The 15,211-nt window shown below is 44.6% G+C and overlaps 1 protein-coding gene across 4 annotated transcripts in view; it reads right to left on the bottom strand.

The window, feature by feature from the left end:
• Window positions 1–15,211, bottom strand: part of NRF1 (nuclear respiratory factor 1) — a 71,580-nt gene that overhangs the window by 43,529 nt on the left and 12,840 nt on the right. For 2 of the 4 annotated variants that reach the window (XM_062579881.1, XM_062579910.1), the window contains exons 2-5: window positions 7,986–8,217; window positions 5,802–5,916; window positions 3,350–3,476; window positions 2,329–2,469 (exon numbers count right to left, since the gene is read on the bottom strand). In XM_062579881.1, coding sequence (XP_062435865.1) covers window positions 2,329–2,469; window positions 3,350–3,476; window positions 5,802–5,916; window positions 7,986–8,208 — 606 coding nt within the window. In that variant the 5' untranslated portion in view covers window positions 8,209–8,217. Of the gene's footprint in view, window positions 1–2,328; window positions 2,470–3,349; window positions 3,477–5,801; window positions 5,917–7,985; window positions 8,218–8,343; window positions 8,448–8,552; window positions 8,584–15,211 lie in introns of those variants that run through there. The other 2 variants (XM_062579890.1, XM_062579900.1) reach the window with 2 other exon arrangements.

Raw genomic sequence — 15,211 nt, 5'->3', positions numbered from 1 at the left:
CACTATTCCGGGTGCCGCACAAAGACGGTCAGTTCTTTGGGGGAAGCGGGCTATTTAACTTGTGTCATGCATATTCTCCATCCTACAGCAGTCTACCCCAAACAGAGGGAGACTAGATTCAGCTTCTGTAAGGGATCTTGCATCTTCCATCACAGCAACAGGAAAGAGCCCTTGCCAGCAGTGCAGAACGAGCGCCTAGGACTGAAGAACTGCCTCCCACATGGAAACACAGAGCAATCAAATCTAAGGCCAAATCTTTCTACAAGATTCCCTGAAGACCAAGGCTATGTCAGGCCTAGAAGGGAAAGACCACTTGTTTTCTTTTTAAATTAACATGAAAAAAATTTTGAATTTTATTCATATAATTTAAGAGTGGAGTTTGTATAGCCATATCTGGAGGGGAAGTAGGAAACACCAAAGCAATCCTTGATGTTAAAATATTTAATTTCCATCTCTATCACCAAAACTAAACAATATGCATTATAAAACCAGTTGAAAGCTTCTCTGGAGTGAGAGATTGTCACTTTTATTGCTGTTTTGACAGCATATGCAACATTAACAGCCAAACAGCTGACAGATCTTTTTATTGGCATTTTTATACATGTGCACATATTCTGTGCATTCCAACCAAAGAAGCTTCTCAGATATGTCGCTGTGCTGCAATAACCTCATATCCTGGATCTTATCCATCCAGCTTCACTTCTAGTCTCTCCTTTCTTCATACCACTCTGCTAGCAACAGCACTTTTTCTTTGTTCCTTCCTCAGAGCCCACATGTATCTTCTATTTCATTACTCATATCATACTCTCTTTCCCCCTGTTTTAAGTTCTGGGCACTTCTTTTTCTTTTACTTAGGCTTAATTACTACAATGATGAGGCCATACAGAAATTGGATACCCCAAGAATTTTGTTTGCTAATATGAGTAACAGAACTCAGAGCTCTCCCTCTGCACCCATGAACACTTGGTGGTCTTTCATTTTACTCTGAAGTACTTTGGGAAACTTCTAACAAGTCAAAACAAGCAGCTCTCCTCTGAGGCCAACTGCAGATACCACCTTCCACAGAGGCTTACAAAACTAGCAACTACGTTTTGCCTTGAGTTGTCATGGATTAAAAATAGGATCTGTTATACCTCAGATAAGGTGCAGTAGATATCTTTGTAAAATTGTATTAGAAGTGTGAGCTTATCTGATTATAGCTAAGTGTGGGAACAGGTGTTTTGACCAGAATGTGGTCTTTCTGTAGAGCACATCGGAAAGTAGCACATCTTTGTTCTATCACAGCACCTCTGTATATGCTGTCCAAAGCCCCCTGACCTTTCCATCTTGATGCTCCCTTGTCACGTGAAGAACCTGGCTTTCAGCATTTGAAGCGTGTTCTGGTGCATCACACTGAGTACCCAGAGCCTCTTGCATAGCACACCTGCCCACGTTCAGGTTCTGCACATCAGGGATGATTTCCCTACAGCTGATTCCTCCCATGCCAGGAATCTTCTCTCAGGGGCCTTCTCCCCTTTCCCCTAGCAATAAGGAGGTATCACACCAGCAAAGGGCTGGGCCTGGAAAGAACGGGAGTCCTCTGCTTCCCTAAGCTAGATGACTCTCTGTCTCCATCAGATGCAACTCACTCAACCCCTATTCCCGAAGTGGGAAAGCAGGGTTTGAGCTGGACTTAAACAACTGGCGCAGAGAGGAGCTTGCCAATCTACATGAGAGAGAGGGGGATGGAACAAACTAAGCATACAAGAAAAGTCTAAGGAGGACAAACCAAAATGGTACTCCACAGGAGACAGAATCACAGAATAGTTGAGGTTGGAAGGGACCTCTGGAGATCATCTAGCTCAACCCCCCTGCTCAAGCAGGGTCACCTAGAGTATGTTAGACAAGATTGCGTCAGGCAGGTTTTAAATATCTCCAGAGAAGGAGACTCCACAACCCCTCTAGGCAACTGGTTCCAGTGCTTCTTGACCTCAGTGCCCGAAAATCACTGCCAAGTGCAGGCCAAATAGCTTCTCTTTTCATAATTCATGGGAGGTGACAAAAACAGCTCGAAGGGGAATGTCCCTGGCAGCCTGAACTCTAGTCCTCAATGACATATCTACAGTTTCATGTAGAAAGTAAGTACCAATGACAAAGCTTCACATCTAACTACTACCTGAGCTCCTACAGTCCCATGGAACTTTTTTCCCATGGGGAAAAAAAAAAAAAAAAAAAAAAGAGAGATCAAATGCAACTGCTGGAGATGTAAACAGCAGCTCTAGTGAAAATACCAGGATGCCAAATCACTTCTTTGGTTCTTCCAAGTTTCTGTCATGTCTGGTTGCTTACCTGGGTCATCTTGTCCACTGAGACAGGAATGCCGTCAATGGTGAGGGGCGGTAGCTCCGAGTTAACCTCCTGAGGTGCAGGGGCGTGCTCTGCTAGCGCAGACTCCAGGTCTTCCAGAATCATGCTCTTGTACTTGCGTACCTGTGGGGATTCGTTAAAATCAGGTAAACAAGGTAAGGGGCACCAGGAGAGGTAAGGGTGCTAAGTAACAGGAGGCAGGGCCAGCCTCCTTCCCCAAGGTGCTGCAGAACAGAAGGAGCAAACAATGCCAATCTGGTAAGTAAAAATACCCAGTGGCCCTGAAGACTTGGCTGCATCAAAGAGCTGGTGATGAAACATCACGTAACACTGGCAAGTGGAAGTATTTATGAGATTTAGAAAAAAGTTTGGGAGCAAGACTCCTCACAGTCAGGAACTGCTCCATTTTCTGTTAGTCTATGGCAAGGTGCAAGCACTGACAGCAGAGCTGATTTCAAACACATCATTACTACCTGCCCCCACTGAATTCAGTTGTTCTCCTGTAATCTCCAGTGGAGAGGGGGCTGCCCGTAACACACCTTGCACAGGACTAAGCCTTGGAGAAGCTTAAGCTGCAGTCTAGATTAGCATGACGCAGCTGGCCTGAAGCTGGCTACCAGGAGCACGGCCCACCAGTTCTTTCTTTCTTCCTCTAGCTACTAAGACTGACAAGGAAGGACCCACATCCTAAGCATTAACATGCTGAAATGTAACTACTCCAGGGTGAAGGCACCATGCAGACACCCACTCAACTTCCAATTCAGAAGGAGTGGAAGGGGAAATTTCAGTCATGGATATTCAACTCCGGTGAGATGCGCTAAGTAGTTGATATTTATGCAACGACGACAGGTCCAGATTTATGACCATACAATCTGAACTCTTATTTCTAGGGCTTTAAATGTGACATTTAGATAGCTACCAGGCTTGCACAACTGCCTTGAGCCATAAAGAAACCTGCAGAAAGGATGACAATTTTATTGTATTTTTTCACAAAGATACCTACCACATTTTCCAAGGGTGCAGCACCAAATACTTTAAACACAGGATTGGGCTTGGAGGGGGAGATGCAAAGAACGATGGCTTGTTGCCCCACTCTGGTGGTGTACTCGTCCAGCGTGGCTCGGAGCTTCCTGAAACAGGCGCAAAACAGTCGATATGTATGAGCTGAAAGCCCAGTCCAAATGCAACCGTTTGCATTATAAACTCCCTTTCCTAATGCTACTCATTCACAAACCAGGTGAGAAAAGCAGCCCCAGTCAGTCAGATTAGCCACATACTGACTCCTCCGCTCCCGCAAGCCTGCTGTGCTCCCTTCAGTCATACAGCAGCTCAGATACCAATTATTTCCACTCTCCTCCATTTTTTCCATTAATGTAAAAAGTAAAGGGAAAGCAACTTAGCAGCAAAACTAAGGATGGCAAGGGCCTGCCGTATCTGCTCAGTCACTGACCAAGTGTATCAGGGATAGAAAACTTCTAAGGTAGAGAACTCAAAATGTTTCAACAAAAGAGGACTTCAATCACAAGCTATTTTATATTCAGTCTCAGAGGAATACAATGCAATTCTCTAGTACCACAGTCCTACTCAAACCAGAACGGTAAGCATTCAGCTGACAACTACATGCTGGGCAAGAACAAGCAATATTGCAACAGCTAACTGCAGGAGACTCGTGTCTTCAGACACCTGCTACATCAGCAGATCCCTTTGGGATGATCTCTCCATAGGAAGAAGCATCACATCCTTTCCTCCTCTTATTAACTTTTAAACAATGCAAGAGAATGTGTCAGAAACTTTGACAGATATTCATAAAGCAAGAGCAAAGCAGAGGCAATCACTACAGAACTTCAGCATTGTCATGAGGTGACAATTTACGAGTTATACCGGTCATTTCAGAACCTCCTGGGAACAGCGACACTTTGCTAAAAGGCACCAACACCACCATCAGCTATGTGAAGATCTCAGAATCAGAAATTTTCACTTCCCATTTGATTCACAGTAGTGTAAATATCAAACACAAACATTTTAAAGTGATCAGAATGCACAAAAATGATGCATTTGTCTGTATTTAACAAGTCACCTGTAAGTGCATGAAAGGAGAAGAAACAGTTCCTTTACAGAGGAGTTTCTTTAAAAATATATTGGCTACACTTCAAAAGAAAACAAAATCTAATTTTCAGATACACCTCAATAAACATGGCTGGATCAGCAGCATTGGGGAAGGAGGGAAAAACAGAGTGGACCTTTAAAAGAGGGAATCCACTCCCAGTAAATATTTAACACTAATTCCGCTATATTTCTTTTCAGCTTGATCACGGGCAAAGGCTATTTTATGACTCAGCAGGATGAGTAAGCGGAATATAACGAAACCAACTTTGTTTCTCAACAACTTTACAAGAGTTATAACAGGAGAGAAGAAAAAGCTAGAAAGTAACAGAGGGATGACAGAACTTCAAACTTTTCCGAGATCAGAGAATCATAGCATGGTAAGGTTGGAAAGGACCTCTAGAGATCATCTAGTCCAACCCTCAGGACAGCCCCGTACAGGAATTGAACCCATGACCTTGGCATTAGCAGCACCACACTCTAACTTAATTAAAATCAAAACACTTTGAAAAACAAAAATTGCCTTGTTCCAAAGCCTTCTAAATGGGATGAGCCAATATTTAGAAACGTTTCAGGAAGACACAAAGGCAGATGATTTTCATAGGCTTGTGCAGTCTGTGCAGACATGTCAGCACCCATGTTCCTATCTAGCCATCAGATGGGCAGAAACTCCAGAGCACTTGTAGTGCAATGCCTGCTCAAGGGCTAAATAAGTTTGCTGACCACAGGCCGAAAGGTTCTGTAATTTCTGAAGCTAGAGAAGATCTGGTTCAGCATGGACAGGCATTTCCCCTCACTGCTTCCTCCCCTGTGTACTACGGGCTGGGTCACTCTTCAGCATGGACTTTGTGCAGCCACGACAGGCTCTCCTGGCAAAGGAAACTCAGATATACACCACCTTTATTCACATCTTGTGGAACGACTCAGAAAGATCATAACGCAAAAAAGACGTTCTTCACTAGGGAGGTATGTCCTCTGTGCCACGCCAGAACTGAGACATGGCTGTAGTTCCAGATTCTCAGGATAGCTGTTGTTAAAGCCACTAAGACTATCTCATAAGGTGAGGTTACCATGACAGACCTGACTTGTGACCAGTCGGATTAAAACAGAAAGGCGTATTCCACCAGAATGGTCTTGTCAGTCCAGTGGTCACAATACCACATTAAAGATGAGTATTTGATCTGCAATTTGATCCCTTTCTGCATATTAAAATATTGATCTTTGGTTCCAGATGATGCCATAAAAACCCCGATCTGAGCAATGTCTGGACAGCACATGGTCCCATCATGAATGGCACTGGAAAACTACGAGGTCACAGGCCAAGGTGGTGGCGTGCAGGCAGGAGTCCTTACCGTAGCAAACGCGTCTGCTGCCTCTTGCGGATCGACGGGTTGGATTCAAAAACGTGTGGTCGCTTTCGTTTTTTACCCGTTGCCACAGCAGCAGCTGCTGCCATTCCCACAGGGCCTGGAACCAAAGCACAACAGGTGATTCAGCGCACAGCTCAGGAAGTGGCCGGAAAGGACTTCACCACTGCCTCCGGGACGGTCCCGAGCCTCAGCTCAGAGGCCTCCCCACCAGCCCAGAGTAACTCGAGTTCCCTGCCGAACTCCCTCCTCTCCAGGACTAGGGAAGCATATCAAAAGGTCCATTATCCGGACCGAGAAGCCTAGGGTCTGTCTCGGGTGAAAGTCACATGTTTCACTCCAAAGTTCTCCTCATAATCACATAATTATATATTTGGAGCTGCCTGTATTTGCAACACCTCAGAAAACTCCCAAGTGCTCCAAGAGTTGAAATAACAGACAGCAATGTAGGAGATTCTGGCAGCAGGGGGAAAGAGTTGAGGTACAGAAGGATGAATCCTGCTCAGACACCTCAACTCCAGCCTTAGGAGCCCAAGTTTCTCTCCAGGGATTAATGACCAGCTCTGACAGGAAAGGAACTGTAAAGCCAGAAAAACAACAAGCAGTAGCTGTTAACCCCAGGAAACATCCCACACTGAGACTGTCACTGGGCAAGAAAACAGAGAAAGTCAAACACTTCTCCTTGTAGGGTGATGCAGTCACCATATATATATATATATGTATGTATATATAGATATATGTATATGCACGCACACACATACATATATATGTATACATACATACATATATATATATTCAGGTAACTGAGACTCTCCCTATGGGAGACAGCGTTTTATTCCTTGGTGAACCCCGTGATGTGTGGTTGGCTGTACTTCTGCCAGCAACCTCCAGAAACGAGTACGCGGTTGGAGTCAGGAGCCCTGGTCTCTAACGTCTAACACTGGCCTGTGGACCTGCCCGTGACCCCAGGAGGAGCTGTCGAGCTTCCTTTCCCCGTACGTCAAAGGAGATGGACCACATCAGGCGTCGCACAAGCACTGTATCGCCGTGTTTGAGGAAAACACTGCTGCCGGGTCAGGAAGGCCTAAGCTACTGCTTGTTGGGAGCTCACAGCAACGTAGTGTCATGTCTTTTCTCTAGGCAGCTGCTCCTGGAGATGGGATGTGATGCTGGGCAGACCTCAGACCTCTGGGCGCCGGGGCTGCGGCGGCGCTGCCGCCCGCTGCTCGCTGCGGGAACTGCAGCCGCGCCGCCCGGCCCGGGCCCGGCGGCTGCCTCCGCCTGGCTGGGCTCAGCGACAGGAAAAGTGGGGGAAAAAAAGGAGGGGGAGGAAACGAAGGGGAAAAATGAAAAAAAGGTCTGAAAAAAAAAAGCCCGAAAGAAAAAAAAATGCTGGGAAAAAAAAGCCCAAAATAAGGCCAAAAAAGAAAGGCCAGGAGAAGAAAAAAAAAAAAAAGAGGCCAGGGAAAAAAATAAAAGAAGACCCAGGGAAAATAAATAAATAAAAGGGCCAGAACTCCCCTGCCTCCCACCCAAGCCTCCCAGCCTCTCCCCAAGAACTGCAGTTGGAGAAAGAGCAAGCAGAGCACAGAGCAGGCAGGCTCGGAGGCTCAGCAGGACACAAGGCTGGGGGCTCGGAGAGCCCCTGGGGACCACGAGGCTTCGGGAGCTAAGGAAGCCCACGCAGAGGCAGCAGAGGAGCTGGAAGAGAGATCTCGTGTGGTCACGTTGCCAGACAAGGAGCATAGGTGTGACTGCTGCCGCTCAGGCAGATTTCACCTCTCTCTGTCAGGACAGTCTCAAGGAGAGTTGCAGGATTTACTGGGTTATTTTTGTTGTTTTTTTCAATTGAGGATGAAATAATGCTCTTTGACATATCTGGCATTTCAGATTCTTCTTCAGAAGCAGCATGTACCAGCAGCCTTTATACTGTACAAGCTGATCTCTTATTCCCAGGACCTCTGTATTATGCATAAATAAAGTGATGAGGCTCAACTCAGCCACACTCGGCAGGCCTTGTGAGGAAGCGCTGTTAAAGCAGTACAGAAACATCCACCGCATCCTATTTGGCAAGATCACCCTGTTGCTCTGTTGTCCTCCAACGCTCCTAGTGATCTTAGTACAAATGGTACATTGGGTGGACAACAGCAAGTGTCCCGACAACCTTACCTGCTGCAGCCAGGTGGGCGGTGACCTCATCGGCAGCCGTAGAGTTGAGGATGTCCGAGTCATCATAGGACGTATCCTCCGGCGAAGATGGCGAGTCTTCATCCGCACTCAGCATACTGTGCTCTGTGTAGGTGGCCACATGGACCTGCTGCACCTGCTGGGCCACTGCGTGGGCCTCGATGGTGGCCATGTGCTCTGTTTGGGTCACCCCGTGTTCTTCCATTAATAGCTACTGTCAAGGGGGACAAAATACGGCAGAACAAAGGTTATTGACACTGACAGACCATAAGGGAAGGCAGCTGAAGGTGTCTGAGCCAGCCAGATGAGCAGGCCGTGACTACAAGGGAACAGAAGTTACCTTGCCCAGTGGCAGTGCTCTTCCAAGAGAGGGAAACAACTGCACCAGGAGGCAGATAAGAAACTTGAAGTTTAAGACACAGCACCCAGAAGCAGTCACCTTTGCTTGAGGAAAAATCTTCAAGATTTAGTAACCCTGAGACTATGAGACCCTCCTCACTACATATCAAAAGGTCTGAAGTCTGATCAGAGCTGGAACTCATTTTTTACCTCTCCAAGATCTGGCTTTAACATGGTCAAGGGCAATATGAAATCTCTCTTCTCCAACCTCAATAGCTCAGGATGCAAATCAGGATCAGAATACAGAAGGTCACTGGCTGCAAGCTGTGTTCTAGAGACTACTTTCATTGCATTTCGCGCTTATAGTCCGGAAGCAGGCAAAAATCATTATAACCTAAGCATAAACATTACCTAAAGCACATTTACCAATGTATCTGGTGGTAAACCACTGAGCAAAGTAGTAGCTTACATCGTTGGCAGAGCACTGGATGATGCTCCACAAACATAAATCTCTCCATCAGGAACAAGACAAAAGATGCATAGGGATTTTCAGTGTGCATCTTCCATACTTTGTGGAAGAGGAACAGCACAGCCTTATATATTCTCCAATTACTCTACCAGAATTAACACCTCAACCCTCAAAAAGGAGGGTCCCCTAAAACCTCAGAGTGAACAGCAGAAGAACAGAGATTGTTGGTTGTAGGGAATGATAAAATGTAGTCAACAAATTCTAAAACAAGGAGACATAACAGCACAACACGGGGACACAGCTTGTGGAGACAACTGGATGCTGCACACACAATTCTCAACCAAACACAAGCATTCCTCTACTTGTGTATCAGTTGTGTAACATGTCATAGCTTAGCTGTTGTTTTTATAAGCCAACGCAATGGTATATGGTTTGCATTTACATCAGGCAAGCACAGATGCTGACAGCTGGGACGTAAGTGGACTAATACTCTCAAAGGCCTTGAGCCCTTTGCTGGAGAAACCCTGAGTCTGTTCAGCGATGCTCTCATTCACAGGACAAGTCAGCCCTATTATATCACAAAAGCAGGACTTTTTGGACTTCTGATCCCATAAGTAGAGCCACCAAGTTCAAAACTTTTGACTGGCACACTTTTCCTGAAAATCTACTTATGTCTCTAAGGGGAGAGAGCTAGGAGCACACACAGTGGGCAGAGTGGTCCCAAATGCATGGATGGTTGAGTAATGGCACTGTGAACTCAAAGACATGCCATCACATACAACTTTGTATTTCAAAAGTGTAACTCCTATTATTTTCTATATATTGTCATAAATACACAACATGTTGCAAACAATTAAAATGGAAACAACTCTGACCTAAAAACTATATTGCACATATTGACTTATATTGACCATAAAACCCAGCGCCAAATCATGCAATGACAGGTTTGATGAGACCATGAGACCCAGACCAAGAGGAAGAGTGCTTTGTCAAAAATGTTATTTTAAGCAATAGTCCCTATAGCCCCAAAGAAAGAATCAGACCAGAATCTTGCACTGAATTCAGGGCAGAGTAAGAAGTGACAAGATACGGTCAGAGCTGTGGAGGAAAAAAGCATCTTCTGCAGAAGTATTTTAAGCAGAGCAAGCTCAGAAGCAAGGAATTGATTGCTGTAGTTCAGACAAGAAAAAACTCAACTACTGTATTCAGCAATAAGAATAGAAAAGAGTGCAAGAAGGTGAAAATGAAGAACTAGCAGGAAAATACCAACAACCTGAATGACACTGGTCATAGGAGAAAGATTCAGTTCACTTTCCACCGTACTGTATTTGCAGTTGAGGTGCTGCAGAACGGCAAGAAGGCTGAGAGACCAGAAGATGGGGCACACTGAAAAGGCTAAGTGGGTGGGGGCAAAAGCCATCAGAAAGAGAGAGCAAAGAGATTTCGGGTTACACGTGGAAGTAATGGGGAGGGAAGAAAATGAATTCATCGAGGGGGAGAAGTGTTGGTAAATAGCATCAACATTTAGATACATTTATTCCTGCCTTAAGTCTACTGACCAAAGAACTGAAACACTACAGAATATTTAATCACCATCTGGTTTCTAAAGGCTTGTTTCCATGTATCTCCAAATGTCTCGCAATTTATTGAAATGAATGTTACGGACTTTTAGAAAAGAGTTCTTCCAAAGGCAGTTCCAACTTGAAGATACCAAAAATAGAGATGTAAATATTTTAAAGAGTCCTGTCATCAAAACAGGACCCTCTCCAGAACCATTTTCCACATTTGACTTAAGAGCATCTGTTTTTGCAGGAAACAAAAGCTGCATCTCAAACGCAGAGGGAAAAAAACATGTTCCCTGGACAACACTAAGGGAAAGCTTCCTTTTCAACTGCCAGAGGCAGGTACTTCGCTGTACAGAGATGAGATGAAGTCTCTGCTATAGCAGGCAGGACCAAGATACTGAAAGGAGACATGGAATGAGCCAAACAAGCTGTCTGAGTGCAAAGTCTAAACACGGGAACAATGTTGTGCCCATTGTAACAACAAAATCATACTGCTCTTGCCTCCTTCAGCCACGCAGAGCCTGGCTGTAATCCCATCACCTCACAGGGACCTTCCCTGTCAGCCGAGATATTTGTGAATATTATGTTCTCCCTGAAGTAGCCACAGGCAGTCGGACAGGCCAACCTCCTGCTCAACAGATAAAATTTCCGAACTGCAGTCTAGTGTATAGGATGAGCCACATGCTCATCTGCAAAGCAGCCTCTGTCTTCCTGAAAAGCCAAATCTGATTTAGCCATTTTGGCATGATTTCTTATTTACTAATCCAAATCCAGGTGGATCTTTCCAAAACGTTACTGAACTGTCCAAAAAGCCAAAACCAATCCCCAAAGCACTTCTTCCTGCTCAATTCTGCCCACTAAGCTGGCAATTCAGACCTTTGATCGATTAAATCCTCTGGAAGTTACCAGTCTCCCTGTGCTGACTGAGGGAGACCAGAGCAACCTGGCTTCTAATTTAGACATCGTGGTTCATAACCAAAAGGCAGAGAGAGTTCCAGATAAAGGATCATTTTATTTTCCATGTATATCTGTGGCTGATTTCTCTTCTACATGATACATGCTTCTAATAACAAGGAACACACAAGATTATCAGCCTCTGCACAGAGTGAGATTACACTGCCACAATTTTCACATGCAACACCAACTTCACTGTGGAGCATCAGGGCTAACTCAATTATTTTGACATCTTCTAAAAATGTAGGACCGAAGCAGAAGGGAACTACAAGGAAACACATTTAGGCAGTGGATTTTCACGCACCAGATGCCAACAGTACTCTAACGCCCAGTGCTACACTCTGAACGTTCGGGTGATACCCGTTCGGGTGTCACAGATCGGGAGAGTGAGTACAGTTAAAACCAGAGACCTGCACTTTCAAGTGAGATGGGACGAAGGGCTGGCTCACGTGTTTAATTATACGGCCTGCTGGTGTGTGAAAAGAGGGCAACATGGCAGAGGGGCTAAAACAGAGGAACGGGAATCCGGACACAGGTCCCCTATCTTGTTTTGTGACTTTGACGAGGGCACGGGGTGCAGAGATTAGCAGGACGTACAAGGAGCCAGTAGCATTGCTTAATGAACTACTGGAAGCTGCTGAGATACTAAGGTGACAGTGGTTCTTGAGTCACCCTCTTCGTTGAGGAGACTACGGGAAGAGGCTCATCTCCCACAGTCACACTCCCACAGCAATTATTCCTGCTGTGAAACACTAAGGGATCCCCTAGGTGAAAGTTTCCAGACAGTACGGTAAGGAAATTATATTCAATTTAGAGTGCAAACAGGCGCATCTAAGCTTCTCTCTTCTAGCCAGGCCTGTACCAGAGGCACTCAAACCTGCTGGACAGCAGAAATGCTGCTATAAGACCACAGTATAAACCACCAGAGATCACAGTTAAAACTAAATTACCTTCACAATCTCAGTCCTACCTAAAATTTAGATGCTAATGGAGCTAGACATTCTTGTCCAGCCCTGTTTACAAACCAGATTGTAATATCAGAACCATCCAAAAATAGCAGCAACTCAAATACCTCCAATAGTGGGGGGACTAAGATACTAAAGTACATTGAAACAAATTAAAAACTTCTGGCTGAAAACAAATCAACCATAATCTCCTTCCACAGAACTTATTTTTGCTGTCACCTTGGAAAACTGGGAAAGAAAGACTACAAGCAATACCTTAATGGAAGAGCTATGTAGGGCAGATTGTTCCCCAGCCACTGCTCCTTTTCTGAAAGGGTATATTGCCGCTTTTCCTCAATGGAGCAATACAACTGTAAGTGCTTTCCATTAAAAACAAATGTATTTATCCATGCAAATATACTATCAGAACAGAACTGACAAAGCCTAATAACCTTTTAGCTCATCAGGAAACAAGACTGCAAGAAGACAGATGGTTCAGACACTTAGTTCCCTTCAGAATGAAGCCTGCTTGACTCAAGAGGCAGTCAGTCACATCAAGTATGCAGTTGCCAGAGATGATATGTTAATGATAAATCTACAACAGCTATAGCTGGATACACTTGATGCAACTAAAAATGATACTTTTATAAATAAAATTGGTAGTGGACTATGAAACTACTGGGCTGTGCATTTCTGAATTGGAAAGTAAACAGCCGGGTAACCAACATCGTGGGCAACCATGCAAATTCAAACACATGCTCATTTGATCTAGCCATTACTGGCACTCATTCTTCCTCACTTCATGGTGCCCATTTGAATTTCGGCATTTTTGGAATTAGCTACCCTTAGCCATAATCAACGTCAGGGATGATCAATGGCAAGATCATTGTTATGTTTATTTAGAGACACAGTTGACTTGATTCAGACAACAAAGATCTAAAATCCATCAATCTACTACCAATTCTTCCCTCTCCCCACCTCCCTTCCAAAGAGGCCCTAGGTACAAGCTGCAACGTGTAAGGGTTGCTTGCTCCTACGGTAATAATACTATTAGATTTCTTCACTCAATCTTTTCTGCCTAGATAAAGGGAAGTGTAACTTGGGGGAAAAGGCAAGAATCTACTATAGCTCTGCAGTAAACAGAGCAGTTTGCCCAACAATACAAACTCTAGCAAATTCATAATAGCGAATTCATTGGACAAATTCTAGTTTAACCTCATAGCTCACTTCATTCAAGGCAGATTTGCTATTTTTCCAGATCCTGTGCTGTTTCCAAACCTCCACATTTTTCTAGTTCTTCTTTCCTGAAAATTTCCAAATGTTCCCAGACTCATACACCAATGGTTAAAAGCTTTATATCTGCATGTTGCTGAAACCATGGGCAGCTACTTGTGTCATTCCCAAAGGATTCCTCTACACAAAGTCAGGTTTTGTGGACAAACACCTTAACTAGAAGTTTCTGTGGGTGATTATCAACCTCCTGTTGCTGCCCCAGCAGCAAAGCAACTCTGGTCCACGTCCAAGGGTGGCCTCACTGCACCTGGAATTTAGCACTTGCATTAATGCACAGGGCATGACATGAAGGTTGCTCGTGATTAAGAGATGAGTATTTGTTATTCCAGAAAAGGGATGCTTATTGCTATTTTATTTCTTAAAGCACTCCCATTTTGAAATGGAAAATACTCAGACATGAAGTGAAACCAGAACAGTCTTAGGTGTGAAGGAAACCCTACAATATGAGGACGCCTGCAAAGACACTTCCTGGTAGCTTAGTCTTGAAGTCTTGGATGACAGCCAAAAGTATTTTTATAGTTACCTAAAGTGCTTTACAAAAATAAGAGCATAAAGTCCCTCTCATCACGCAGCGCAGTTGCTTCACGGCTGTTTCGGAGGTTCCTTTGAGGCACTGTCAGCTATGAGCAATTGCTGTTGTCACCACTGCTGGAAGACTACCAAGCACAGGATGAGCGAAGCAGTCCAGAACAGCAGAAATCAAACCCTTCATGACAGCAGAAAACAAGGGAAGCTGAACCTAAAAACCGTAAGTTCTACATTAAATTTAAAACTGCATGGATTAAAATGGGGGTCTTGGCTATTTAGTATTAACTGTGGTGTGAACATAAATATTTATAACTAGATCAATAGAAAACCACGTGGGAATGCTCTCATCCCAGGGTAGAAACTCTCCTCTCCCACTGCCATATAGCTTAACGTGGCTTCACTGGCACTTTAAACTGAACCAAAAATAAAACGTACACATCAGAAAAAATGATGAGATACACTAGCATAACTGGAAAAACTCTCTTGCGGAGACAGGCCCTAAACTTATTTTTATCCTCTCGACCACTGAAGTGGTTTTACTTCAGATGCTGCAGCAGTGTAGGAAAGACACTGCCCACTGAGACAGTCTCAGCACAGACGGCAGCATCTCATTTCTCTGCTGGCATTTGAAATCATCTAGTGGTTTTACTAACTCACCCCACACAATGCCTAAGTAACCTGAAATCTTGTCCAGGTTAACAATAAATTAAAGAACTGCTGGGTCTAACTTCTTGAGGTTTAAATAATTTTTAGAAGGCTACAAAATGTGCATTATCCAAATGAAACCAAATAGAAGGGCTGAGACATGGGGTATTCGGCGGGCTCTGTCCGAGACCCGCTCTGTGCCACCCTTCGCGTGCGCGCCCAGCCTGCTCCAGCCCCTGCAAGAAAGGGAGCTTGGAGAACACGCATCCACGCGACGGTTCACAAACAGGGTGGAAACGGCTAACTGGCAGCAGTCAAATACCACAGCGCGTGCTTTGCCAGCATGCGAAACACCAAATATAAACTTCTCATCTTCAAGTTTTGCAATCAGACCTTTTCTTCTAGGACGTTTCAGAGCTCACCGAAACGTGCAAACCTTGCTTCTGCAAGCTGCAACCACACAGCCCAAGA

The sequence above is a fragment of the Rhea pennata genome, chromosome 1, assembly GCF_028389875.1.
Source record: "Rhea pennata isolate bPtePen1 chromosome 1, bPtePen1.pri, whole genome shotgun sequence".
Classification (NCBI taxonomy): Eukaryota; Metazoa; Chordata; class Aves; order Rheiformes; family Rheidae; genus Rhea; species Rhea pennata.
The sequence above is the reverse complement of the archived record's forward strand: the minus strand, read 5'-3'. Positions and strand labels throughout refer to the sequence as shown.